Here is a 27,944-nt window from a genome sequence, read left to right on the forward strand (position 1 = left end):
CATCTCATGAATAAGATAACTGCTGACATATGATTGCCATTAAAACATGATTCAAATATTAGTTTTTATAGTATACTAAAAAAATAAAACATTTTCTTTACAGCCGTCCGATTCAATTTTGCTCCTAATGTCTTTTTTCTCTTTTCCTGTTTTGATCCCCCTATTTCTGTCCTCTCTCTTGGAGATCAAGGAACATCTCAAGGTAATGCACCCAATTATAGAAACCTCACTGAGTGCTAAAGACATTTGTGGACTGGGCAGGTCTTTTTTTTCTTTTTTTCTTGACCATAATGCCACCATGACACACTTTCAGTCACACTTAAAGCTTTCCTGTCACCTGCTCAAAGCTGTCTCCTAGAATCTTCCCAGCATGATTGATATTGATGGCCAGCATCATCCTAATAAACCACCTCCCATACTGCCAGGTGAAATCGTTAGCGAGATTTGAGTGGGCTTCTGGACGCGTGCTGCCGAACCTGACATGTCCCTGTAATCAGTCATGACATTTATTGCGTCATTCTGACAGCTCGTGCAAACATATTGTTATGTCTTTGTGTAGTGCGGACAAGTTTCCCTGGAGTTTTGTTTCCATGACCACTTGTTTTGTTTCTGTTACCGGGACAACTGTCTCTTGTTACCTTGGATACTATATATGATTTTTCCTCGCCGTCTCTCCAGCTCGTCAGCTCGTCAGGACCGAGTCGGTGCCCTGCGACATAAACAACCCCCTCAGGTACACAGACCTGCACATTAGCCAGACGCTGCCCAAAACCAACAAAATCAACAAGGTGGGCTGGTCTTTACTTACATCCCAGTCATGTCACGGTTTACATTTATAATATTTACCATTCTAATGATTTTGAGCTTCTGGTTTATATTGCTTTAAGTTTTAAAACATAGTTTGGTGAATTTGCTTAGATTTTTGTTTGTTCCTAATGTACAGATCGATGTAAATAATGTAATAAGTGTTAGAGTACAGCTTTCAAACAATCTGCATTTCTTATGTTGTATTACTGTGCGATTACTTTAACTGTCATATGGACAGAAATTAAATAAAAGTTAAAGAAGTCTAAGAAGTCGTCTTTTATGGTCTTTGAGACAATTGCGTGCTTCCTTTATTTATATGCAACAAACTAAGTAAAAGAGGAAAATTCTCGAGTTCGTTCTCAGTACAAATGAGTCCAAATGTGACAGTTTGGGCTCTAACAGAAGAAATTCTGTAAGACAGAACAGAAAAGAAGATGTTAGCAGGCTGCCTCATTCCCAGAGTCAAACTTGGAGCTGGAAGTTTAATGGTTTGGGGTTGTTTTAAAGCAGGGAAGGCTGGAGACTTATTTAGATGAAAGGATCCAACCTGGCAACCATTCCATACTACGGCTCATTGACCGATTTCAAAACAAGACAATGAGCCGAAGCTGTACGCCCGAGCTCTGTAAGTGTTCTTCAGAGAGCAAAGAGTCGTCTGGAGTGTTATCTATCATAGAATGGCCCAGTCACTGCACCTAAATCATATGCTCTGGGGTGAACTAGATCACAAAAAGAAATAACTAGAGAAAAACAGCTTTGGCAAGTTGTATAAGAGAGGAATGGCAAAGTGTTTCAGTTCGGAGAAATGGACTGTCTAGATGCTAAAAGGGTGTAAAGGTGGTGTTTATGCTAAGGGAGTATTTTTCAATGAAAATAAAGTGAAACATTTGGACATTTATATGTTTGTGTGGTCAAAGTGAATTTTCATGCTACTATATAACCTGGTTTGCTGCATATAAATAAATGGAACCTGCATTTGTCCCTCAAAAACCATTTATTTTACAAACACTGTACTTATGAAGAAATGTAAGCTTTTCCAAGTTGATTATATGTTATTTAGATTGTTCCAATGAAATAACATTGATAACATTTCTCGCGTTCCTCTTTCTCACTTCTACGTACAACCTGTTTGCAAAAAGACATTAGGATTAGCTTAGCATCCTAATGCTACTTGGATTGAATTTGAGTGAAGAATCGATCATACTCTACATATTATTGAAGAACCAAAACTGACGCGTTGCCTAAATGCTAGTCCGTATTTCTTATGGATCCCCGCTAACAGACAGGAAGTGCTCTTTGGTCAAACTGACTTGTTCAAATGGTGTAGCTTTAGAAGATCTTTATGGCTTTGTGTCCTTCTGGTTTTGTCAGGCATACATTACATACTGATAGTGTTTATAGTATAGAGTAGGGATTACTTAAATGCCTTCTGACTGCTAACACATGGCCCTTTCAAGAACACGCCTTTCAGTGCAAAAAGAAAAAAAAGAAGAAGAAAGATGAAACAAAACCAGATGTTCTTTTCCTGTTTTGTCTGCAGAAAGTTACAGCTCTGCCTCTGCCATGTTAATCTGTATTCTATGTGACTCTCAGGACACGCCTCGGCCTCCGTAGTGTTGCGATGCGTCATATTCACGTAGCAGCAGCGATGCTGAGAGAACGCACTCGAGAAACAGTTTATTGTCACAAATTATTGGTCACTTTCTAAATAATAACCGTATAGCACATCTGCTAATAATCATATATAAACAAATCGTTTTTTACCGAATTAAAAAATGACGCATCACAATACAAATGCTAACTTTTTATTTCATTGCACACTTTTTTAAATCGATGCATCGCATCGTTAACCTCTATACCGATGCCCCGATGTGAATCGGTGAATCTTACCATCCCTAGAAGGGAGAAATTGAAGGCGTTCAAGTATTTTGATTGCTGTTTGTGGGCATGTTTATGAAAATGTTTTTATTTTTTTTATTACGTCAATATTGGAAACGTCATTAGCACAGCATGTTGTCAAATGCTGGTCAATCAGATACTATAAACTCCTTTGCAAACTGAAAAAAAAACCCTGTATTTGAACAAGATGTCATTTACAGTATAAGCTTTAGCAAGGACATGGCCTGGATACTGTATAGTTAATAATGCGTATAAGCTAACTAGCAAGCTAAAGCCTGGTAAGATCATAGTTAGCGATTTAGCCTCACTGATATGGCAGTTAGCAAAGTTAGCAACTTGAGATGAAATGGGTGCCACAGAAACGCAAAAAAACTCTTTGAACCAATTAAAACTTTTAATTCTTAATCTGAAATAGATAAAAATAATACAACATTTTGGTTTGTTTAATGTTTTAAAATCTTAGCTGTAGAGAACTGCTATGATTTTTGACAAAGTACCTCCATGTTTCTGATACAGCACACCACAAGGCGTTTTATTCCTTACTAATTATAATTGCTCAGGTTAACGGGAAAATAACTGAACGGATTCCTTTGAGGTTGTTCTTATCTCTCTTGCTCATGGTGCTTATTAGTGTTTTATTTCCTTTTACGGCTTTATTGATCTCCAGCTCTCGTGGTTATACATTTCATATGAGTAGCGCTGTAAAATATGTCCACTGAGATTTGGAGAGACTCATTAAAAGTGTCTGACTGAGTGGTCCTCTCTCTCTCTCTCTCTCTCTCTCTCTCTCTCTCTCTCTCTCTCTCTCTCTCTCTCTCTCTCTCTCTCTCTCTCTCTCGCTCTCTCCCTGTTTGTATTCTTGACATGATATGAGATTAGGGTCCAGGTAAATAACAGATCTAATGTGAGGGCAAAGATTTTTGCTGATATTGTGACCCAGGACGTTATGGATGAACTGCACATAAAATCCGGAAGACATTTCTAAACACACCATCACTTTTTCGACCACGATCTTTCTTTCACACGTGTTATGGCTGTACTTGTGTAATAACACAGGGTCATAACACCACGCATTGGTCCACTGCCAATCACAATCTCCAACAACAAACCGTAATTGACTTTAACAGGGGGGATATAAACCTCCACACAGGAACCAAGATTATTTCTCCTTCCTGTACAATTTTGGATAGGAATCTAAAGAGAGAGTGTTTCAAATATATCATTACCTTACAGTAAAGAAATAATAAAAAATGAAGGCACACCTTACTTTCTGTACTTTGTTTATCTTCTCTGTACCCACATGCGAGTGCGGACTGGTAGACACGACCGTGACAACACGTTTATGACGCAACTTCATTTTGTCTGTCCAAATAACACAATCAATTTGAGCTATTTGACAGCTTTCGCCTTAGGTGTAGGAGTACTATTGTGCTAAGATTTTACCAAGAGGCTGTTTCCTGTGTGTGTGTGTGTGTGTGTGTGTGTGTGTGTGTGTGTGTGTGTGTGTGTGTGTGTGTGTGTGTGTAAAGAAAAGGAGTCTCTTCACTTGTTGCCCGTCTTGAGGAACCAATGCTTTCTTCTGAGAAATGAAATCTGTGATGAAGATTGCTTTCCCTAAACAACGAACTAAGTCAGTAGGATATGAAGTCTTAAGTGAATTCAGAGTCATACTGAAGCATTAAGTGTGTAATGATTTGAGTTTTTACTGAGGAAACAAATCTGAAATTAGGAATCGATCCCGAAATGACGAGTCAGTAATAAGTCTATAATTAATTGAGTTTGTAGTAAATCAAGTCTGTAATAAAGAATCAAATTTGCATTGAAGACTCAAGTCAGTATAGAACAGTGGTGGGCTGTGCATTCAACCCACCTCCTAATACCATCATCATGATGCCACGGCTATAGAAACCTTCAATATTATACCGAAACACAGTATAAAAGAGCGCAGCGTCACAGACAGGAATCTCATCCAGTCAGAAAGTGAAATTTACACAATTTAAATAAGCCTCCTTTCACTGTAGCCACACCTGCACCACCTGCATACGTCATCTCTAGCAGAAACATAAACAAAAATAAAGTCCACGCCGAATTTTTCAGTGCATTTTTGTACTACTTTTTGAGTTCTTTGACTACGGAAACTTTGGGGGATAAATGTGGGATTACAGTCCTTGTGATTTGAAATAAAGGCAAATTGTGTGTTTTTGTGCAAATTCTACAGGAAAGAAAACGCAAAAGTGTTAATGATTCATTAAAATCAACTGTTTTGAACACTTATGGCTGAACTTTCCTCACAATATCCAGCTCTTCTTGAAAAGTCTGTCTTGCAAATATCCTAGTAAGTGTATCTGTGACTAAATCAACTTCAACCATTGTGGAATTAAAAACAGTTATTAAATCAGTTTGAACAAATCTTAGCTTTGCAGTTTGCTACAGGTGCGGTTTGCGAGCTCTGACTAGTGCGCTCTCTGACCATCCATTTAAAGGATGTGAAAGTGCTGATGTTATCGGACGCCTGTTAAATGGCCACGGTCTTGCAAAATGCAATCTGATTGGTTAAAGCAACAGCTTCATTCTCATGTATTTGAAGCTACAGGCTGCACTGTTGATTTTAAAGGACTCAAAGCAGATTTTTTGGACCCCGGCAACACGTGATGGCTGATATATGATTAGATAGAAACTCTAACATAAACATATGCAGCGCAATCGAGAGAAACGCTATGAAATGGAAAGGATAGACTCTTGGAAATAATTTTATGTGTTGTAGATTAAAGAGTCAGAGTCAGTGTTTCTTGCTTGTCAAGTGAAGTCAAGTCAAGTCAAGTGGCTTTTATTGTCATTTCTACTATACACAATGGTACACAGTAAAAACGAGACAACGTTCCTCCGGAACCCTGGTGCTACACTAAACAACAACATAGAGCTACAACACAACACAAAACTACATCGAGTGCAACCTAGTGCAAACAGTGCAGACAAAAAACAGTACAGACAGACAGTGTAGACAGACAACACAAGACAAGACACAAAACCCAATATAGCGCCGACCTGTAAACCTACTGTAAACTTTGACTATACAGTACTGAGAGAATATAAACAGAACAATGTAGTGTAAAAAACAGCAGCAGTCAAGAGGTCCCACCAATGGAAATGAATCAGTTCATGCATGTAAAAAATTTGAATCTTCTTGTAAGGAATTGAGTCTGTAAAAAAGATTCAATTCTGTAATGAGGAATTAAGATGTAATTGTAGAAATTATGCCTGCATGAAAAAACAAAACAAAGTCTGTACTGGGGAAGCAAATCTGTAATGAAAATCAGTTCTGGAATGAAGAATTGCATCCAAAGTGAATCAAATATGTAGGAGGATAAAGTTACAATAATAAGGAACAAACTTATAGGCACTAAACTTGAAGATACTCTTTTATACAACTTTATAACTGCTTTATCTCTGTAAAGCTGCTTTCAGACAAAGTCCAACGTTAAAATTGCTCCGTAAATAAAATGCAATTGAATTGAATTGTATGTAGTCAAGTCTTAATTGTTATGAAGAACCTGTTGTGCATTGAAGAACCAGTTTTTTATATGGAATCAAGTTTGTCGTGAACAATCAGTCATGTACATTTATTGATTTATATATTTTAAACCAAATAAAGTCAAATTTGAGGTTGAATGGACACAATTGTACAGATCATATTTCAACTCACTGCGAAAAAAAACATATACAACAATAATTTGCACACTGATGGTCATTTGGATTGGAATGGCGGTTTGCCCATGCTAACATTTCCATTTTATTTCTTTACAGAATCATATTCCTCTGCTCCAGATTGATCTTGCTTTTAAAATCACTCTAGAGAGATATTTCTGTCAATGCTCTAAAAAGATTCTCTGCCCATCTCTCAGGACCACATCCCTGTGCCATACCAGCCTGACTCCAGCAGTAACCCCTCATCCACTACCTCCTCGACCCCATCATCCCCAGCTCCGCCTCTTCCTCCCAGTGCGACTCCTCCCTCTCCGCTTCACCCATCCCATCAAAATGCCCGACAGACCAAACAACCCAACCTAACAGGTACACACACCCACACACACAGTATCAATGTAGTAATAAGCAGTAATTATACAGAATATAATATAATTTTTTATGTCGCAACTTGATGTTTAGCATAAACCTCACCACGGTTTGATTATTGTGTACATAAACACATTTTCTCTGTTAAATATTGTAGATTTTTTGTATTGTATAATGAATTTAAACAGAGCAACATTTACACTGCATTTTTTTTAAAAATACACTGCATTGCCAAAATTATTGGGTCACCTGACCTTTCCTGCTCTATGTGGTTCTTTTCCAAACTGTTACCAAAAAGCTGGAGGGATTAAATTATACAGGACATTTTTAGATGCACTATAAAACTATAAAACAATTTTGCATTTACTTGAACTTGGAAACCCAAAACCTGCTCCAGCATGGTGATTTCCTTGTGCACAAAGTGAGCTTCTTGAAGATCTGGTTTACATGCTTTGGAGAGGAAGATCTTGAGTGGTCTGCTATAGAGCTCTGATCTCATCCCTACTGAACACCTTTGGGATGAATGTGAACGCTGACTGCACCCCAGGTCTCCTCACCTACATCAGTACCTGCCTTTCATAACACCCTTGTGGCTGATGAACACAAATATCCATAAGCACACTCTAAAATCTAGTGGAACATCTTCCCAGAAGAGTGGAAGGAATTATAAGAGTATATTGTGATTAAATCGAAGTGAATGCTCAAAAATCACATACCGTACTCATGACCAGGTGACCCAATATATAGTGTAATGTAATGTATAATATATTGTACATGAAAATACCAAACTGTGGTACAATGGAAAAAAACCCTAATTTTACATATCGACTGTGCAAATTTTCAATAAACACTCATTACCAAGACACTATAAAATGTACTCATGTAGAAAATAAACATTATATCAGCTTTTACACACAGATACCTTGAATCAACCCGTGTCTCTCGCGGTCTGGTTTCTCCCCTCTCACAGCTTCTCATTACTACAAATACAAGCAGCAGTTCATCTTTCCTGGTAAGTGCATCCTAATTGGACATTACACATACCCATAATGCAACACAGAAAGCCAAGGACATCTCTTTTGATGTAATTTGTTGTCTTTTCTCTGAGACACAACTCCAGGCCTCCTCTGTGCATGTGTGTTTTGTAACGCGCCTAGCGATGGGCCTTATGCTGCCGCTCGCTCTGTTCTTCCCAAATAAACTTGAGCGTGTGTGTGTGTTTTTTGTGTGTGTGTGTGTGTGTGTGTGTGTGTGTGTGTGTGTGTGTGTGTGTGTGTGTGTGTGTGTGTGTGTGTGTGGTTGGGGTGAAGGAAGGAAGCTCAGCTTTGTTTGCCTGAAGGATTGTTAGCTTTGTTGTTTTTTCTCCATGTGAAAAAGTGAACAGCTGCATTAGTTATGGCTAATTACCAAGATGAATCAGTTGTAATTACTTTTTCAATATCTCTGTGTTTGTGTGTTTAAATATGTGTGTGTGCCTCTGTAGATGTGACTCCAGAGGTTCCTAACAGAGCTCCTCAGGTTATCCTCCATCCTGTGCTGGCAGAGCCTGGGTAAGTGTGTATTTTATATATACATATATATATATATATATATATATATATATATATATATATATATATATATATATATATATATATATATATATATATATGTATATATAAATGTGTTTTTATGTGTGTGTCTGCCTGCCTGAATGCCTGCCTGCCTGCCTGCCTATCTATCTATCTATCTATCTATCTATCTATCTATCTATCTGTCTGTCTGTCTGTCTGTCTGTCTGTCTGTCTGTCCGTCCGTCCGTCCGTCCGTCCGTCCGTCCGTCCGTCCGTCCGTCCGTCCGTCCGTCCGTCCGTCCGTCCGTCCGTCCGTCCGTCCGTCCGTCCGTCCGTCCGTCCGTCCGTCCGTCCGTCTGTCTGTCTGTATATGCCAAACCTAAACTTAATAAATCTAAAGTACAAAATGCCTTTGTGTAGGAACGAGGATGCCAGGCACTTATTTATCCCTCAAAGCCAATCTGGTCACAGATTTGCTTGCTAGCCAATCAGAATGCAGTATATCCTTTGGCCATGCCTTAAGATAGAAATAATTGACAGAGAAGGGGAAAAGATATAATGCAGAGGCAAAGAAAAGTCCCCTGTCGATAAAGAATTAGGTCGAACAATTATTCATAGTAATAATCTGGAAAACTAGTTAGGTTATAACTAGCAAACTAGCAATACAAGTGCAGTATGTGAGTAGTATACTGTACTTTCTGAACAACAAAATATATTTTACATTATTACACTGTTGCATTTTTGTCTAGTTCCAGCTCGACCATCACGTATAGACGACAGAGAAACTCGTTCGCTTACAATCTGACACGCAATGAGGATGCCAAGCGTTTATTTATCCCTCAAAACCAATCAGGTCACAGCTCAGGGAGTTGACCACAATGTGGATGTGAGCTGTAATTTCTGGTAAAAGAAAAATTACAATCCGACACGGTTCATGTACGACAGTGAAATTAGGAGTAGATCAGATGGCTGTTATTGCAACTATCAGCAGTGCTTACAGAGCACATGTCATTCTTACTGTTGAAGTGCCTCAGAAAAAAGAAATCCTTCACTTGCGATTCTCTCGAAAGCGCCGAGAAACCTGGGCTGTGGCGGTTGTTTTAGTAAGGACCCGTGATTGTAGTGTAGCTTTTACAGTTTTATGCAATAATGGTTGTTAGGTATAAAATATACACACACTTGAGAATTTATTTCATGTATGTACGTTAAATTTGGTGTAATGTGAGCTCAAGGGATCGCCTCAGCACTGCTTCCTCACTCAGATATCATACATGGTTGACACCTTGATTAGATTATTAGAGAAAAAATGTGCAATGCTGAAACTCTTTGGGAAAGTGCATGCTTGAGTGTTGGGAAAAAAACGAGGGAACAGGAAATTCAATGTCCAGTGTATTAATGCAGTTTCTGTGCTACATGTGGACAGTAATTAAACAATAATCAGATTTCTAATTAGTGTCCCATTAAAAAAAAGTCCTTCTTACAATTGCATTGGTATGTGCAATCTTTATATTATTTGCCTTGTATTGATTTTTGCACTATTTTTCATTCATTTTAACTGATTTAAAAACTGACATTAGCATCGCTTATTCTTTAAGGTCTAAAAAAAAAGCCTTTCTGATTACATATAAAAAGTGCATGTGACAATTATAGACATTTTAATGTGACATAATGTCACAACTACTGTGTCAGTTTGTGTAAATAATAATCAGTATTCTTAAAAAGACATGACAACTCACAACATGTTTATGATCTGCAGAAAACAGGCTTATGGCAGTATGACGCAGGGGTTGAGTGTAAACGCTACACAAATGTACGTATTTTTGGGTTTGTTTGTTTGTTTGGTTGTTTGTTTTGTTTGCTGCATGTCTTTAGGTGTCTATAGAAAAACTAAAGACAGAATACAAGACAATACATAACTTCTCATAATCATTTTTATGACACAGAGCTCAAAAGTTTTTTAAATATTAAATATGAATAAAATGTAATTTACATGTTAAAAATATATTTGCTCAATTATTTAAATAATTCAGAAAAAAATATTAAAGTAATAAATGATAAATTGTTCACGCGACGATGATGATGTTGATGATGATTATTATACTGTATTTGTAAATGACAAATTACTGAACTAATGATAATTTTATTAATATAATAATAAATAATAATTATAATAATTAATAGAATTATTTAAATAATACATTTAAATATAAATAAAGAATTATTCAAATGATTATATTGATGATGATTGTAATTATATTTGTAAATAGAAATTCTTTAAACAATGCTAACTTATTAATGTATTAATAACAATAATAATATTAATATTAATAACAATAATAATACTAATAAAGTTTGATCATGTATGTTAAAAATTATTTAAAGAATAAACTTGAACATTTTTGGAAGATATTTAAATCATCCATTATAAAGTATACAAATATGAATGATTATGAGAATGATAATTATGATTATGCTGATTAATATTATTTGCAAATTATAATATAATAATAATAATTATAATAAGGATTGTATAGTACATTACAGTATAATACATTTGAAAAAGTATTAAAATAACAATCCACGATTAATTTGCTGATGATGGTGATGATGATGATTCCCAAATCTACAGCTGTGCACTAAAAATGCAGCATGTCTTATGACAGGATTTAATGTCAAGACAACATTGAGACAACATTTCCTGATCACCACAATATGACCACACACTCTTTGATGTAATGAGTGTCTCTGGTGAGACCTCTTCACTCTCCCAGCTCATAATATACAAACATGATGTTAATTGTGGGCTTTCTGAAAGCACAGCGATGTGCTCAGGCATTATGATTAAAGCCAGGACCCATGTTGCTATGCCAGCTGTTCCAGGAATGTTTCTTCGGTGTCTATTTGTAATAATAAGGCTGTGTGCGTGGTACGGCTCGTCAACACCTAATAATCAGGAATACAAAGTTGAGCAACACCGAATCTGTCTTTTTTTTTAATAAACTGAAGCAAGTCCAGTGTATAGCTTGAGTTTTGTTCACATGAACATTATACAACATGGGTTTTCTTGCACAGACCATAAGCGTAAAGGGTCATATATTTATGCTACCATTTCCTACCAAGATCTCTCTCATTACCAAGCCATTACTGTGAGCCAAACTGTTGATCAGTGGATGTTTTTTGTTTTTTGCACCATTCCCTGTAAAATCTATAGAATATTGTGTGTTTAAACATGCCAGCAGTATCTAAAATACTCAAACCAGCCCATCTGGCACCAACATCCACATCACAATTAGCCAATTGTGAGCGTTAACTCGATACTCTTGACCTGTAACTGCATGATTTTATGCATTGTGCTTCTGTCACATGATTAGTTGATTGGATAATTACATGAGAGAGCAGGTGGAGTTAAAAACCAAGGAAATTAGGTGATTACTTAATGCTCAGTCATTAGCAAAGCACTAATCACACAGGACCAAAACTAATAATGCATTTATAAGTCATTTTTGAGGGCCATTATAAAGAATGCAAGTTTAAATCAAGCCAATTTATGCGAAATTAACCATTATACAAATATCTAATGTGCAATCTGTGCTCCTTAATACCTGCTTTGCACTCTGACATTTGGGACTAACCTTTTGACACATTCTTTTTATGATGATTGTGGATTTCTGATTGTTGCTCCTAATATATATATATATATATATATATATATATATATATATATATATATATATATATATATATATATATATATATATATATATATATATATTCGAAAATAATATTCTAGAATGTTCTAGAATGTAATAATATTCAAAAATGTATGATATGCGTAAAAAGCTCCGCATTTATGACGCTACAGAACGAGCAGAAGATATACGCTGTGTGGAACGTGTCTTCGTAAATACCTGACATTTGCTAGTGTTTGAAATCGTGTGCAAATTCTTTGCTCGTAAGCTAACGCAGGGGAATTAGCTCTAGTGAACGTGCGACAACAAACCGGCATCCGTTTAAGCACAATAAAATGGTTCGGATAAAGCTGCAGAAATCTGGCTTATAATTAAATCTCCTTCATGTGCAGCACGATGAAAAGAATCTCTGAAATGAAAGTTTGTTTTGAGCCTAATGATGGAATTGATTTATTTTTCCTCTCTTTTTTATTTTCTGACAGTAACAAAGGCAACCCTCTGCTGCAGATCGAGGTTGAACCTACTTCGGATGTGAGTTTCTCTACAGCAAGAATGAAAATGAATAATGTATAATGGGAACAGTGGTTTCATATTTATACTTATGCATTTGAGTGACAAATCAAAGGCGGAAAAAAACGACCCGATGAAGTGTTAGGGCATCTCAAATACACCTTGAAACAGATTCTCTGAATCTTTAAAAATGCAGCTTAAAAAACCACCATTCTTCTGAAAGACCTTTTGTCCATCTGCGTTTTAATGTTGTCCATATACAGCGCTGTCTAATAAATTCTCTGAAATCACCCCTAAGTGATCGATTGTATTTTGAAGTTTCGTATGCGTGAATTTAATTTTCATCCTCATCAAATTATTTATCGAATAGAAATGCCACTGGATGAATAGCATCCACAAGATGAACTTTGTATTATGTGAGAAAGCACGATGCACGATATTATAATCGGTAAAACAAGCAATAAAAATCAATCGCATTCTAATATGCATTTAAAACGTAATACTCTTACGCATGCTGTCATGCAGTTTTCTAAGAAAAATGGCTGGTCAGTTGTAACAGTCTCCTTGATGAACTTATTACACATTGTTCCTGTGTCTCTGAGGGTAAAATCCAGAAAAGGGTTAGTAATGTTATAATGAGACATGTGACCTATTACTGTTACCTATTACCTCATACAAATGATTTCTTTTCTACCTCCATGCTAATGCTGTAGGAATGAAATAGGCATGTTAGGTAAAATGTATAAAAAAAATCAAGAAATATTTAATATATAAATGTATCATCATACAAACAGTAAATAATAAGATATATAATAATAAGGTATATTTTAAATATATGAATATTATAATTTTTTACTATGTACACCATTAATATGAAATTATATGTAATATATATTAATGCATCTATATTTTTCATAGTATTAATAATAATATAATATAATACGATACAATAAAACAAAATATATACATATAAAAGTCTTAATAATACTATACATGTTGTACAGTATATTGAGTAGAGTATAAATATATATTATAAATCATAATGTTACTTAGAATGAAGATGGGAACCATGAAGCAGAGGACTCGGCCGACGAGTTTGAGGAAATGAACCTGTCGTTGCTGTCGGCTCGTAACTTCCCACGTAAGGCGAGCCAGACGAGCATCTTCCTGCAGGAATGGGACATCCCGCTGGAGCAGCTGGAGATCGGCGAACTGATCGGGAAGGGACGCTTCGGGCAGGTCTACCACGGCCGCTGGCACGGCGAGGTGGCCATCCGTCTCATCGACATCGAGAGAGACAATGAGGATCAGCTCAAGGCTTTCAAGCGGGAGGTGATGGCATACAGGAACACGCGCCACGAGAATGTGGTGCTCTTCATGGGTGCGTGCATGAGCCCACCGCACCTGGCCATCATCACCAGGTAGGCGTCAAATTACCCGCAACTTTCCAGCATCTTTCCTCTGCTGATTGTATGAGTATGCATGCTGTCTAGCTGTAGTGAGTAAATACAGCATGTTTTTTTGGTGTGGTTTTTAATAAAATTTATTATTTTTTTTTTTACCTTTTATACAGATTTATATAAATCCATGTAAAATCTCTTAAAACGCTGTGAAAAAAATCTATAGAACCTCAAGAAATATCATTACGCTTAATTAACTGATCAGGCAATGCACATTTTTAGCGATAATTCTTATTCTGACTGATAATTCTGATTCTGAGAATTATGTACTGATACTGATGCTGACTCTGATTCTGACAATTCTGACTCTGTGATGATTCTGACTTTAATGTTTTTTACTCTGATTTTTGCGATTCTGACTCTGCGACGATTCTGACTAAAAAATAATTTTACTCTGATTGTGGCAATTCTGACTGATGATTCTGACTTTGTTTGTGATGATTCTGTGTCTGACTCTGATTATTTTCACTCTGATTGGGACGATTCTGACTGACAATTCTGACTCTGTTTGTGATGATTTTGACTTTGATTGAGACAATTCTGCCTCTGATGATTGTGATATTGTGATGATTCTGACTTTGATGATTCTGACTCTGATTGTGATGTTCTTGATTTTAATGATCCTGACTCTAATTGTGATGATTTTGACTCTGATTGAGATGATTCTGACTCTGATGATTGTGATATTGTGATGATTCTGACTTTGATGATTCTGACTCTGATTGTGTAAATCCGTCTCTGATTGAGACGATTCTGACTCTGATGATTCTAATATTTTTATGATTCTGACTCTGATGATTCTGATTTAGATTGTGATGATTTTGAATCTGATTGTGATGATTCTGATATTATGATGATTCTGACTCTGATGATTCTGACTCTTGGTTGTCTCAAATTTGATGCTGACTTTGTGACCATTCTGACTATAATGGTGATGATTCTAATTCTGATTGTGATTATTTCTTATTGAGACTTATAGTTCTAATTATGATTGTGAGTTGGATTCTAAATCTGACAATTTCGATTCGAATTGTTTCTATTATAACTCAAATTGGGTCAATTTTAGTTTTGATTGTGTCATTTCTCATTCTGACTCTAGCAATGCTGATTGTAAATCTATTTAGAATTCTGCTAATCAGGACCATTCTGATCATGATTCTGCTGGATTTGATTCTGACAGCACTGATTGTGATTCGAAATATTGTGCTCGTGAACGTGACTGAACGTACAGTATTCTGAATTCATTACATCTATACACATTTATTATTTATATTCATTTTTTAAATCACAAATCTGATTGGTCAGAAGATGCAGGTTAATTTACTTTATCAGCAATTTATGTAATTTATGCTCCTCTGTGTGTGTGTGTGTGTGTGTGTGTGTGTGTGTGTGTGTGTGTGTGTGTGTGTGTGTATTAAAAGGCTTGCTAAGTTGTCCGATTCAAATAGATTTTCTTGCACGGACAAACCCGAGTGCATTCTGGTGTACATTAAAATATTTGAATTCCGCAAATTAGAATTTTTCTCTTTTATAAAGGGAGCACATTTTTTATTATGGAATTAATGCACCTGAAAAAAAGGTGACAAGTCTGAATCGTTCCAATTCAAATCACTTAACTAGGAGCAGCAAGCCGTTGCCGAGCGAAATGAGCCGAAATTGAGAGAAATTTTCAATTGCAAGGAACATAAACATTGATTGTCTGGTCATCGCCACGACCGGTTCGTCATGCGTGCAATAATTGTCTGGCTTTTTCATCAAAAACGCAAACAAGCGTCTTCTCTGCATGGACCAAACTCATATAGAGAATGTCTATAGTGTTGTGAGGTTGAACTGACATTTTTTTAGCAATAACAAGTGAACAGCAGAAGTTATTCACCGGTATGTTCATACATGCAGAGCAGCTGCAGTCCGAGCGCCGGTGACAGGAAGTGTAGCACGTTACTGTACCTCTTTACATGCATCGGAGGTAATTGAGCGTGAAAAAAAGAGCCACTGCTGACATGGATGTGATTCACAATTCTCTCCTTGAGAACGCATAGAAGAAAAGACAGGCTTGGTATTTTTGTATTATTATAGTTCCATTTTCTTTTACACCTCAGCAATTTGCGAGTGATTAGATTTGTTTAAATACACTGTTTTCCACTTTATTTCTCTTTATGGTCTCATTTAAAAGCTGCTAAAGAGTTTTTAATTGCGAACACTAGAGACTCCTTTCTGTTCTATTCTCATCTTTTGGATGAAAAAGTGAGTTTTTCTTTTTTCACTCGCATGCATTTTGTTTTGATTCTAGTTTTGTCTTTGCCCCCTGTCCTGCCACTGGTGTAGATCATGCTTGTATTCAGTTGTTCATTTTTCTGCTCTTGATTAGTTTTACTATGGACACCCTCTGTCATGTTACAGCACAATTTAAAGTCTGTTTCTTGATGGAAACCATGGACTTTAAACATGACCACCACGGACTCCATTTCCCACACATTACAGAGCTCTCTGGTCCAAGCATACTGAATAACCTCACCTGGTTCCAATTACACACACACACACACACACACACACACACACACACACACACACACACACACACACACACACACAGCATGTGTCATTTCGCAGCATTTTCCTGACTGTACCCCAGGTCTCCTCACTTACATCAGTACCTGCCTTTCATAACACCCTTGTGGCTGATGAACACAAATATTCATAAGCACACTCCGAAACCTAGTGGAACATCTTTCCAGAAGAGTGGAGGGAATGCAATGCTCAAAGATCACATACTGTACATATGACCAGGTGACCCAATACTTTTGGAAATATATATATATATATATATATATATATATATATATATATATATATATATATATATATATATATATATATATATTCATTCATTCATTCATTCATTTTCTCCCGCTTATCCGTAATCCGGGTCGCGGGGGCAGCAGTCTAAGCAGGCCCCCGCCTTCGACTGCTGCCCAATCCTCACAGCACTGTCCCTTACGGTCCCTCCTGCAGGTGGTGAGCCCACGGGAAGGCGGCCCCATGTCACTCCGACGTCACGGACCTTGATATTTCCCTCGTAAGGGACCCTCGGAGCATAGAGGGTTAAGGGCCTTGCTCAAGGGCCCAAGAGTGGCAGCCTATATATATATATATATATATATATATATATATATATATATATATATATATATACTTCGAGTTACTATGGTTGGACTGATATTTCTATCAGCAATATGACAAAACTTGGAAAATCTATAGGTTTTATGTGGCAGGCAAATGTTGCAGCATATGGTCTGCCCTCCACTCGCGAACCAGCGCTCGTCCATGCGTCCTGTTTTGCTCAATTATATACTGTAATTTGTTCAATTATTATCAAACTACAGTATATTACCTCTGGGTAGGCTAGGCCATGTCTTGACTTACCGTATTTTCAAGTCAAGATGGGGTCATCGTAAGTTGTGGACTACCTGGACAGGATATACACATTTTTTTTGTATTTGTATTTAGTTAATGTTTATGCATTACCAAACGGAATCTGCATTTTAATGCACAAGCTTTATTCTCCTTTGCACAGAATAACAACATAACCCATGACATGCAATGCAACGTGCATAAAACTATAATCCACGTAGTGTATTTTTCATGTACTTAACATCTTATCAGGACACAAACAGATACGATTTGCATGAAAAATGAAGAGTTGCACAAACACACCATTTGCATGGAGGACAAGCTGTTCAACCTCTGGCAATAGCGCAAGTGCTTTTATAATTAAAAATTTTAAAGAGGGAATTTAAACTTTAAAAGTCTCAGAGAAAAGCACAAACAGACTCCAGCACAAACAATTCCAACATTCAGTCTATTATGTGCAGTTTTTTGTTAGACATTTGTCCTGATTCCCCATTGTAGGAATTTATTGTCCAATTTGGTGAGATTAGGCAGGATGTAAGTGCGAGTGCTTGTTGTGTGTTTAATTGAAATCTATTGTGGAGGAATAAACCAGGCAGCAATAAGCCAGAATAATTTATATACCGAACACAAAAGGAAGGGCGAGTGAAAAGGTCACAATGAGGAACTAACAAGGCACTTAAGATATGCATGCATGGCAAGACTTCACAACAAGACATACAAACGAGTGTTGTCTATACACAAATACATGTGCAGAACTTTTTAACATTTTAATTTCACATCTTTACTAAAGACCATTTGAGCAAGAAACTCATTGTGGTTTTGTCACATGTGGATATTACAAATCACAATATTATCCGCAAACATCATAGTCCACGGAGACCGTCTGACCTCGTCTATCACCACTGCAAACAGAAAAGGGCTCAGAGCCGATCCTTGATGCAGTCCAACCTCCACCTTCAATCAATCTGTCGTTCCTACTGCACAGTTTACTGCCGTCACACTTTCCTCATACATGTCCTGATTTGAAATTGGCTATGCTGAGTACATTAAAATGCTTGATATTTGCATATTTCATTGTCTATATACATATTGTACATTCTGAAAGTATATACTTTATGTAAATGGCGTCATGTTGCAGCCGGATACTACAATTGTTTAACTAGATTGTCTTTTCACATTAATCTACACTCAGTACCCCATAATGACAGTGACAACAAAATTCTGGAAACTTCTGTAATAAAAAAAAAAAAAAAAGACACCATGAAATATCATATGTACATGTATTCAGACCCTTTACTAAGTAATTGGCAGCAATTACAGAGTCATTTCAGGTATGATGCACCGAGCTTTACACACCCAGATTGGGGGATTTTTTGTCATTCTTCATGACAAATCCTCTCAAGTTAAGTCAGGTTGGATGGGGAATGTCAGTGGACAGCCACTTTTAGGTCTATTCACAGATGTTCGATAGGGTTTAAGTCAGGGCTCTGGCTGAGCCACTCTAGGACATTTACAGAGTAATCCAAAAGCCCTTTCAGTGTTGTCTTGGCTGTGAGCTCAGGGTCACTGTCATGTAGGATGGTAAACCTTCAGCCTAGACTGGGGTCCTGAGTGCTTTGGAACAGTTTTTGTATTAGGGATTTTTCAATTCTTTGCTCCATTTAGCTTTCTCTTAACCCTAACCAAATGACTAACCAAGTCCTTGCTTCATAAAAACACCCTCATAGCATGATTATGCCACCACCATGCTTCACTTTTTATGCAGGTGATGAGTGTTGCCTGGTTTTCTCCAGACATAATATTTAGAATTGAGGCTAATCAGTTCAATCTTGGTTTTATCAAACCAGAGAATTTTGTTTCACACAATCTGAAAGTCATTCAGGTGACTGCTGGTGGGCTACAAAGCAGGCTTCCATGGGTTTTGCACCGAGGAGAGGCTTCTGTCTAGTGATTCTGCCATATAGTCAAGTCAAGTCAAGTCAAGTCAAGTTTATTTCTATAGCGATTTTCACAACGGGCATTGTCTCAAAGCAGCTTTACAGAAATCAACAGTTAAGGTGAATGGTGTGCATTTGTCCCTGATGAGCAGCCATGGCGACTGTGGCAAGAAAAAAACTCCCTTAGATGTTATGAGGAAGAAACCTTGAGAGGAACCGGACTCAAAAGGGGAACCCATCCTCATTTGGGTGACATCAAGAGTTTGATCATAAATCTTTCAACAATACAGAACACTGAAGAGTGAGAACTAACATGAGCACTGGAGTATAAGATTATAAGTAATGTTCTTTCTACAGTCTTATACAGTCTTCATGGTTATAAAACTAGGAGCTACTGAGCAACTCATAAAACTCATAAACTCATATAGACCAGATCGATGAAGGGGTGCAGTGATGTTCGTACAAATTTCTTTTCCAAATACATCACCTTTGTTTGTTTTAGTTAATAGAATTGATTAGATATTTTTTTATGCTTCGCCATAATAATTTTTATTTGTAATTTTTTTTTTTTAAACTAATTAGTAACTGTTTTTGTACACCCTGTTTTTCTGAAACTGTAGTCAACAGCAAGCGATTCCATAGGAAACAACACATTTCTAAACATTTTTTCAACGACTGAAGTTTATTAATAGCTGGACCAAAACTTGTAGAACTTGGGCTCCACAGACAATTCCTCGACTTACAGCCGTAGTCCTGATCAGCATCTCATCATAAATACAGCTGAACTCTTGTAAAATAGGAACCATACTGATATCTTACCATACTAAAATCACTATACAAAATATCCATAACCCTTCTGCTGTCTCCTGATGTTTTTCCATCATCTCTTCTAGTCTGTGTAAAGGGAGGACTCTGTATTCCGTTATAAGAGATGCGAAAGTCATCCTGGATGTCAACAAGACCAGACAAATTGCACAGGAAATGGTGAAGGTAAGACGCTTTAACAATCTATATTCATGATGGATGGATTTTCAATAGGAACATGCAGAGACATTGTATATATTTTCACTGGTTTTTTTGTTTTTGTATATGTTTCTATAAAACACTGGTTTTAAATTGATTAGTACATTTACAGATAATTTTCCTCTTAAATGCAAACAACATGAAAGCACCATCATTTCCTGTTCTGCACAATAATAAGTACAAAAAAAATCTAACTATGGTCATTATTTCTATTAAATATTTTTTGATTGTCAGTTCTTCTGTTTGAAGTGTTTTGCAAAGCAAATATCGATTTTGCAAATTTTATATGGTAGTTAATAATTTATTATTATAATTCAAAATAATAATTATTATAGTACAAATATTTATTCATTCTGTCATTTTTTTTAACCTTTCAAACAGTAGTTTCATTTCCATTTAATACCTTGCACTTTTCTGCTTTTGAGAGTGACTTTAGTGTTTTTATTTAAAATATAAATGTCTGTTCAGTATTAAGGATGATCAATGATTTAAAAAAAAAAAAAAAATGCATTAATGATGATTATAGTTGCTACTGTTATGTAATTTGCTGAAAGCATTATTGCATGTGTTAAAGACAAAGTTTATTATATAAAAAGGCAAAATTTTAAAATGTGAAACAGACATAACGATAGGCAAATAAAGACGTGAATAGGAAAACAGAAATGAGAAATGAGAGTACCGAAAAACGTGATCTGAGGGAACATACTTGTTAATGGCTAGAAGACTAAACTATACACTGATTGGGCATAACATTATAACATTATGACATTATGACATTATGAGCAGTGCAGTGAAGAACACTGATTATCTCATCATCATGGCACCTGTTATTGGGTGGATTTGTTTATTAGGCAGCGAAAGAACATTTTGTTCTCAAAGCTGATGTAAAAAGCAGGAAAATGGGCGAACGTAATGATTTAAACGAGTTTGACAAATTGTGACGTCTAGACGACTGGGTCACCTCCAAAAATGCAGCTCTTGTGAGAAGTTCCTGGTCTGCAGTGGTCAGTATCTATTAAAAGTGCTCCAAGGAAGGAACAGTGGTGAACCGGCGACAGGGTCGCGGGTGGCCGAGGATCATTGATGCTCGTGGGGATTGAAGGCTGGTCCGTGTGGTTCGATCCAACAGACGAGCTCCTGTAGCTCAAACTGCTGAAGAAGTAAATAGTGTTAATGTTCGACAGGTCACGACTGTTTTAGCAGCAAAAGGAGGACAAACACAATATTAAGCTGGTGGTCATAATGTTATTGCCTGATCGGTGTATGTAAATGTGTATATGTACACACAATAATCACCAAAACGGAGAATCGCTGTAAAATAAGGGTCCCGTGAGAAGAAATGGCAAATGATAAGACAGAGGGGAAGAGACAAACTTATGTGTGTGTGTGTTTGTTGTCCAGGGCATGGGCTATCTGCATGCCAAAGGCATTCTTCACAAGGACATGAAGTCGAAGAACGTCTTCTATGACAACGGGAAAGTGGTCATCACCGATTTTGGACTCTTCACCATATCTGGTGTTTTACAAGCAGGCAGGTAAGTGATGTAGCTTGAGCGATTACTGACACTTCTAGAGATGTGCTTGAATAGATGTTCTTTCATCCACAATACATTCTTAATTAAACACACACACACTCTGTCTTTGTGAATTAATGAGAATGCTTCTGCCTTTCTAAGTTTAATTAGTCGACGTGAATTCATTTCATTATCGAGGGCCGCTAAAAGAGACAGAGCGTGATTTCCGACGCTGTCATTATAATGTATTTGGTGTGCTGCCAGGGGTCTGATTGACATTTTAGACACCAACTTGTAGAACAAATACCCCCTCCCACTTCAACACATACACACACACACACACACACACACATTAGCAGTAGGTCTGCTCTAAATCCCAGTATTCTGTGTATATAGAAAGCTGTGAATTCCTGCCACACACATGCCAGGCTTGCTGTAAACTTGTGTATAGCCTCATAATGATCGCTCGAAAAGGCTTATAGGAACCAAAGCCTGTAATTAAGAGCCAGAGTCACCTCTTGGCTGCAAAACGCAAATGCGGTTTCACCTTTGATATCGTGCTCTCTCACCATCGAGTGCAAGTGAGCAGCGAAGGAACTTAAATAAGGGTTGTAATTCGACTGTCTAAAAAATTGAAAGAAGAAAGAAATGTGGCTAATGGAAGCAGTTTGGGGCATTTGCTTCACTCTGATGATGACAGGGCAAAATGTCAGGATTTGACCCAGTGGCTGGAGGCAGATATAAGGAAGAAAGAAGGCTCACAAATGTATCGGAATCTGGTATAAGCAACTAGAGGTACAGTATCTTGAAAATGGACGTGCTGAATTTTTTAAACTGCCTACTAGGAGAACAAATTGCAATCTTACAGAAAAATTACATGCACGCTACTCTGCATTACTATGAGCGCAGAGTATTTACTGTAACTATATTACACTTTTATGCCTCATTTTCCTGTACTGACAAGAGACAGAAGTGAGTGGGAATGAAGCCACGCCTACATTAGTAAGACTGACAGGCACAGAGGCTACACCTTCTTCACTGAGACTGACAGTCACAGTAAAACTGATTTTTACATACAACTTAATATTTACATTCTACTCCAAGACACAGGAGGGACAACTTCTTTTGAACTAACAGGTTAATAGTTCACACAAGGCACAGAAGACCCACTTTTTTTTAAAATGGACTGGCAGGCACTTAGGTCACACCTTTAGTGACACTAACGTGTGCACATTCCGCACCTATTTCACTAGTATTTAATTAGACAGAAGTCAAACCTCCTGTAGTAAAACTGACATGTACATAAGACACAACCTTCTTTTGTATGACTGACAGGCACAGTGGTTACACCTCCTTCACTGAGACACACATACACAGCTGCTGCACCTCCTGTAGTTAAACTGACATGTACTTAAGCAAGACCTCCTTCTCTAGCAGAGACATACACAGAAGCTATACCTCATGTAGTAAACTGACAGTTATATTGCATTAATTGCGACTAACAGGCATGGAAGCCACGCCTCATTCACTGAGACTAACAAGTACAGAAGCCACACCTTTTTTGTTATTGACACATACATTAGCCAAACCTCTTTCACTTGGACTAACATACACAGAAGCCACACCTCCTTTAGTAAGACTGAGAGGCACAGAAACACACCCTCCTCACTGAGACTGACAGGCACAGAGGCCACACTTTCTTTACTGAGACTGACAGGCACAAAAAACACACTTTATTCAATGAGACTGACAGGCACAGAGGCCATACATCCTTCACTGAGACTGACAGGCACAGAAACACACCCTCCTCACTGAGACTGACAGGCACAGAGGCCACACTTTCTTTACTGAGACTGACAGGCACAAAAAACACACCTTATTTACTGAAACTGACAGGTACAGAGGCCACACATCCTTCACTGAGACTGACAGGCACATAAAACACACCTTATTTACTGAGACTGACAGGCACAAGAAGCATACTTTATTTACTGAGACTGACATGCACAGGGGCCACAGCATCAGTAACAATAACCTGATCATCAGTCATGCCTCCTTTAATCTGACTGACAGACATGTAGGCCACATCCCCTTCAATGAGACTGACAGGCACAGAGGCCACGTCTCCTTAACTGAGACTTAAAGGCGCAGAGGTCAGATCTCCTTCACTGAGACTGACAGGCACAGAGGCCACATCTCCTTCACTTAGACTGAAAGGCACAGTGGCCACATCTCCTTCACTGAGACTGACAGGCACAGAGGCCACATCTCTTTCACTGAGACTTAAAGGCGCAAAGGCCACATCTCCTTCACTGAGACTTAAAGGCGCAGAGGCCACATCTCCTTCACTGAGACTGACAGGCACAGAGGCCACATCCCCTTTACTTAGACTGACAGGCACAGAGGCCACATCCCCTTCACTTAGACTGACAGGCACAAAGGCCACATCTCCTTCACTTAGACTGACAGGCACAGAGTCCACATCTCCTTCACTGAGACTTAAAGGCGCAGAGGCCACATCCCCTTTAATGAGACTGACAGGCACAGAGGCCACGTCTCCTTTGCTGAGACTGACAGGCACAGAGGCCACATCTCCTTAACTGAGACTTAAAGGCGCAGAGGCCACATCTCCTTTACTGAGACTGACAGGCACAGAGGCCACATCTCCTTCACTTAGACTGACAGGCACAGAGTCCACATCTCCTTCACTGAGACTTAAAGGTGCAGAGGCCACATCCCCTTCAATGAGACTGACAGGCACAGAGGCCACGTCTCCTTTGCTAAAACTTAAAGGCACACAGGCCACATCTCCTTTACTAAGACTGACAGGCACAGGAGCCACACCATCATTAACAATGACATGAACATCAGTCCTGCCTTCTTTAGTAAGACTAACAGGCACAGAGGCCGCATCTTGACTGACAGGTGACAGAAACATCAGGTGTTGTTTCTGGTTGCAAGTGTTCTATAATATGATGTACTTACCTGTGTATTTACAGTTATTGAGTATAACTAGTTTTGTGTTTTCATGATTAATGTATTGCATACAGTATATCTTGTTTTATAAGTTTGAATGGGTTCGAGAAATAAACAAAGGCATTATAGGATTTACCAACAAACTAGTAGTCAAATTAATGAAAACTCCCAAACTCTTCAAGACAGAGCTAACGATCATTGGGATTTCAGGCTGTGTTTTTGGACATAAGATTTATTTGCTTCTCCGGTTGCACTTCATTTCTCTGTGTGTCCACCAACGCACACATAAAAGAATCTTTTCTCCTTTCATACTTCATGCCATGATCCAAGAATGTGTAGATCCTTCAATTGGGTTTTTGATGTGCGCCTTTTACTTTCTTCCCTACGTTGTTCTGTGGAAAGCAAGCATCCTCTTCTAAGCTTTAACAAAATAAGACTTGTTAAATGGGGCGACCGCTGATTCATCCGTAGGGGTCTGGAGAGAGCTTTTATTTGGGCAACCTTTAACCATGGATGATGAATGAAAACAGATTTCCCATTAAGTGAAGCGAGCCATTATATCCTGGAAAAAAAAATCCCTCTGGGTAATGGTTCCTGTTTTTCCTTTCGTAGCTTGCTTCCTTTCGAAAGCATTTTATTGATGATGGTATTTTGTCACCTCATGTATGTGCAAGTGTTTTGCCTGGCATAGAAATACAATTAATCAACACGTGAAATGGGAAGTTCTGACAAACGCGAGTTCTAAACCCTCATTTAATTACAAGCCAAAAGTGCTAATCGGAAAAAAATGGCGGCGGTTACGCAAGCTAGAGTCTGCGCCTCTCGAGTTTTTTTGGAACCGTTTAGTGGTCTGGTGCCGCTCATGATCAGCCCACTCCAATTAACCGGCCTTGCTGCAGTGTGCATCATGAGTTGAAGATATAAGAGTGAAAGGAGGCCGTGTGGGAATTGAAAATTTATCAAGTGCATGGATGAGCATGCACATTCAAGCAAATAATAAATCTGGTGCTTCAGTCATGTACCGTACCTCTAATGAGTTGTTTTCGAGTTCAGCTGGATTTTTCAAACTTTAAACACAAGACCAGATCATCAGTTAGATTTAGCCTTGGTCCATAATTTACATAGGGAGCAAACACTAGTACTTTGATCTTTATACATGGTGGTATCAAAAAGTTATGAGACTGGCTCTGTTTACAAGAAAGTACCATAATTTCCGGACTATAAAGCGTACCCCTATAAAAGCTGCACCCACTGAATTTTACAAATATTTGTATTTTTAACATAAATGTCATGTCTACACTAATGTACTTTACACAGGCTTTAATGAAAGACACGTTAGACACGGTGTAACGGGTGAAATATGACCCAGGAAACCCAGGAAAAATTCATAAATTAGCCGCTTCGTTGTTTTCGTTGTTCAATACGTAGGATAAAAGTAGCGGCTTATAGTCCGAAAAATACGGTACTTTATTTATCTACAGTTACACACTCACCTTCAAAACAGGCTCCTTGCACAGCAAGACAGTGCCCCCACTTTCTGCCACTTCTTGAATGTATCCTGAAAGTCTTATTTTTGAATCATGTCAGTTACCTTCTGCAATTCAATTTGGATTTCTGCAGTGGTGTCAACATAGCGACCTTTGAGCCGGATCTTCATCTTCTGGAAAAGAGCGAAGTATAGGAGTTAAATCTGGCTAATAGGGTGGGTGCAGAAGTGAGATCATGTGGATTGTTCTCCGACACAAGTTGCCCAACGTTATCAGGTGTTGAGCTGATTGAAAGTCTTCCTGTTCTCTTGTTGTGCATTTGGTACCTGGGCCTTCAGTGGGGACTTTCCTGACTTAATCCACCTCTTAATACCGCCACTATCTCATCGCAATTATAGAAACTATCAATACTATACAAAAAAAATGCAATATAACAACATTTGGCATTACAGAGAGGAATTTCACATATGGAGGATGAAAACCTCTACACTACAACCGTAACTGTGCCACCTTCATCATCAGGAGCAGTTCAGAATCAATATTTGTCAAATAACATTACAAAAACATTAAAATGAAAATAAAATACGACCTACTCATCAGAGATGCACACTCATAATTTGCAACACTCCTCAGAGGCTGTAATCCAGTGGTACCGCTCGCATTAACTGGTCTGGAAGTGGTGAACAAACCCTTTTCCGGGCTGAGACAAGCGAGCTAGCTTTGGGTTTGGCCAACCTCCTCACGATGTCTAGCTTTTCTTAAAAATACATTTTTAAGTATGTTAATGTAGGTCAGTGCTTCTGAGAGTGTTTAGGCCAGCAGAGAAGACTTTGCTTAGTGATCCAGTGTGATTTGTCCTTAAAGTATCCATGTGCTGGTATTAGGTGACATAAAGTGACACTGTTCTGGGCCAGTCCAGAGTTAAACTGCCAGTCCAGAGTTAAAATGACATACAATAGTGCAAAAATGTGCAAGGTACTAGTTGCTGGGTGTCTCCTGGTTTAGACACTGAATGGCCTGCGGGAAGAAGCTTCTCCTCATTCTCTTTGTGTTTGCTTTCAGAGAGCAGAAGCGTTTCCCTGAACGCTGCAGAGAAAAACAAATTCCATTGTTGGGATGGAGGTCCTTCACAATCTTCCTGGCCCTTGTACGGCACTGTGTGCTGTATATTTCCTGCAGGTCAGGGAGCTCAGTGCGAATAGTACATTCAGCTTTACTGTGTAAAAAAGGGAAAAAGACATTATCAGATACCTCTCACCCCAGCCATAAACTATTTACCCTTCTTCCATCAGGCAGACACTACAGGTGCCCCAGAGCTTTCACAAAAAGACTAAAAAATAGCTTTTTTTTCTGTGTCTCTGTGGCGGATACTGCACTAAACAGCCGATCAAAGAATGTTAACAAATACACTACTGCACTGTCACTTTCTGTTTATATTGCACTGCTTTATCCACTATACATCATTGCAACATCCATAACTTATGTTTATCATTGCACTACTGTTTATTCCACCCATATTTATTCTGTATATACTGTATCATACCAACATTTATATACATACATACATACACAGATCAGACATAACATTAAAATCACTGTCAGTTGAA

General features: G+C 37.9%; 1 protein-coding gene across 11 annotated transcripts in view; it reads left to right on the plus strand.

Annotated features, from left to right (window-relative positions):
* Positions 1-27,944, plus strand: part of ksr2 (kinase suppressor of ras 2) — a 116,560-nt gene that overhangs the window by 67,903 nt on the left and 20,713 nt on the right. For 4 of the 11 annotated variants that reach the window (XM_083527313.1, XM_083527310.1, XM_083527314.1 and 1 more), the window contains 10 exons: positions 185-202; positions 679-788; positions 6,609-6,777; positions 7,748-7,789; positions 8,261-8,327; positions 10,087-10,140; positions 12,502-12,550; positions 13,583-13,950; positions 20,231-20,327; positions 21,762-21,895. In XM_083527313.1, the coding sequence (XP_083383439.1) occupies positions 185-202; positions 679-788; positions 6,609-6,777; positions 7,748-7,789; positions 8,261-8,327; positions 10,087-10,140; positions 12,502-12,550; positions 13,583-13,950; positions 20,231-20,327; positions 21,762-21,895 (1,108 nt within the window). The remainder of the gene's footprint in view (positions 1-184; positions 203-678; positions 789-6,608; positions 6,778-7,747; positions 7,790-8,260; positions 8,328-10,086; positions 10,141-12,501; positions 12,551-13,582; positions 13,951-20,230; positions 20,328-21,761; positions 21,896-27,944) is intronic. The other 7 variants (XM_083527315.1, XM_083527316.1, XM_083527320.1 and 4 more) reach the window with 3 other exon arrangements.

This window comes from Silurus aristotelis (assembly GCF_946808225.1).
Source record: "Silurus aristotelis genome assembly, chromosome: 23".
NCBI lineage: Eukaryota > Metazoa > Chordata > Actinopteri > Siluriformes > Siluridae > Silurus > Silurus aristotelis.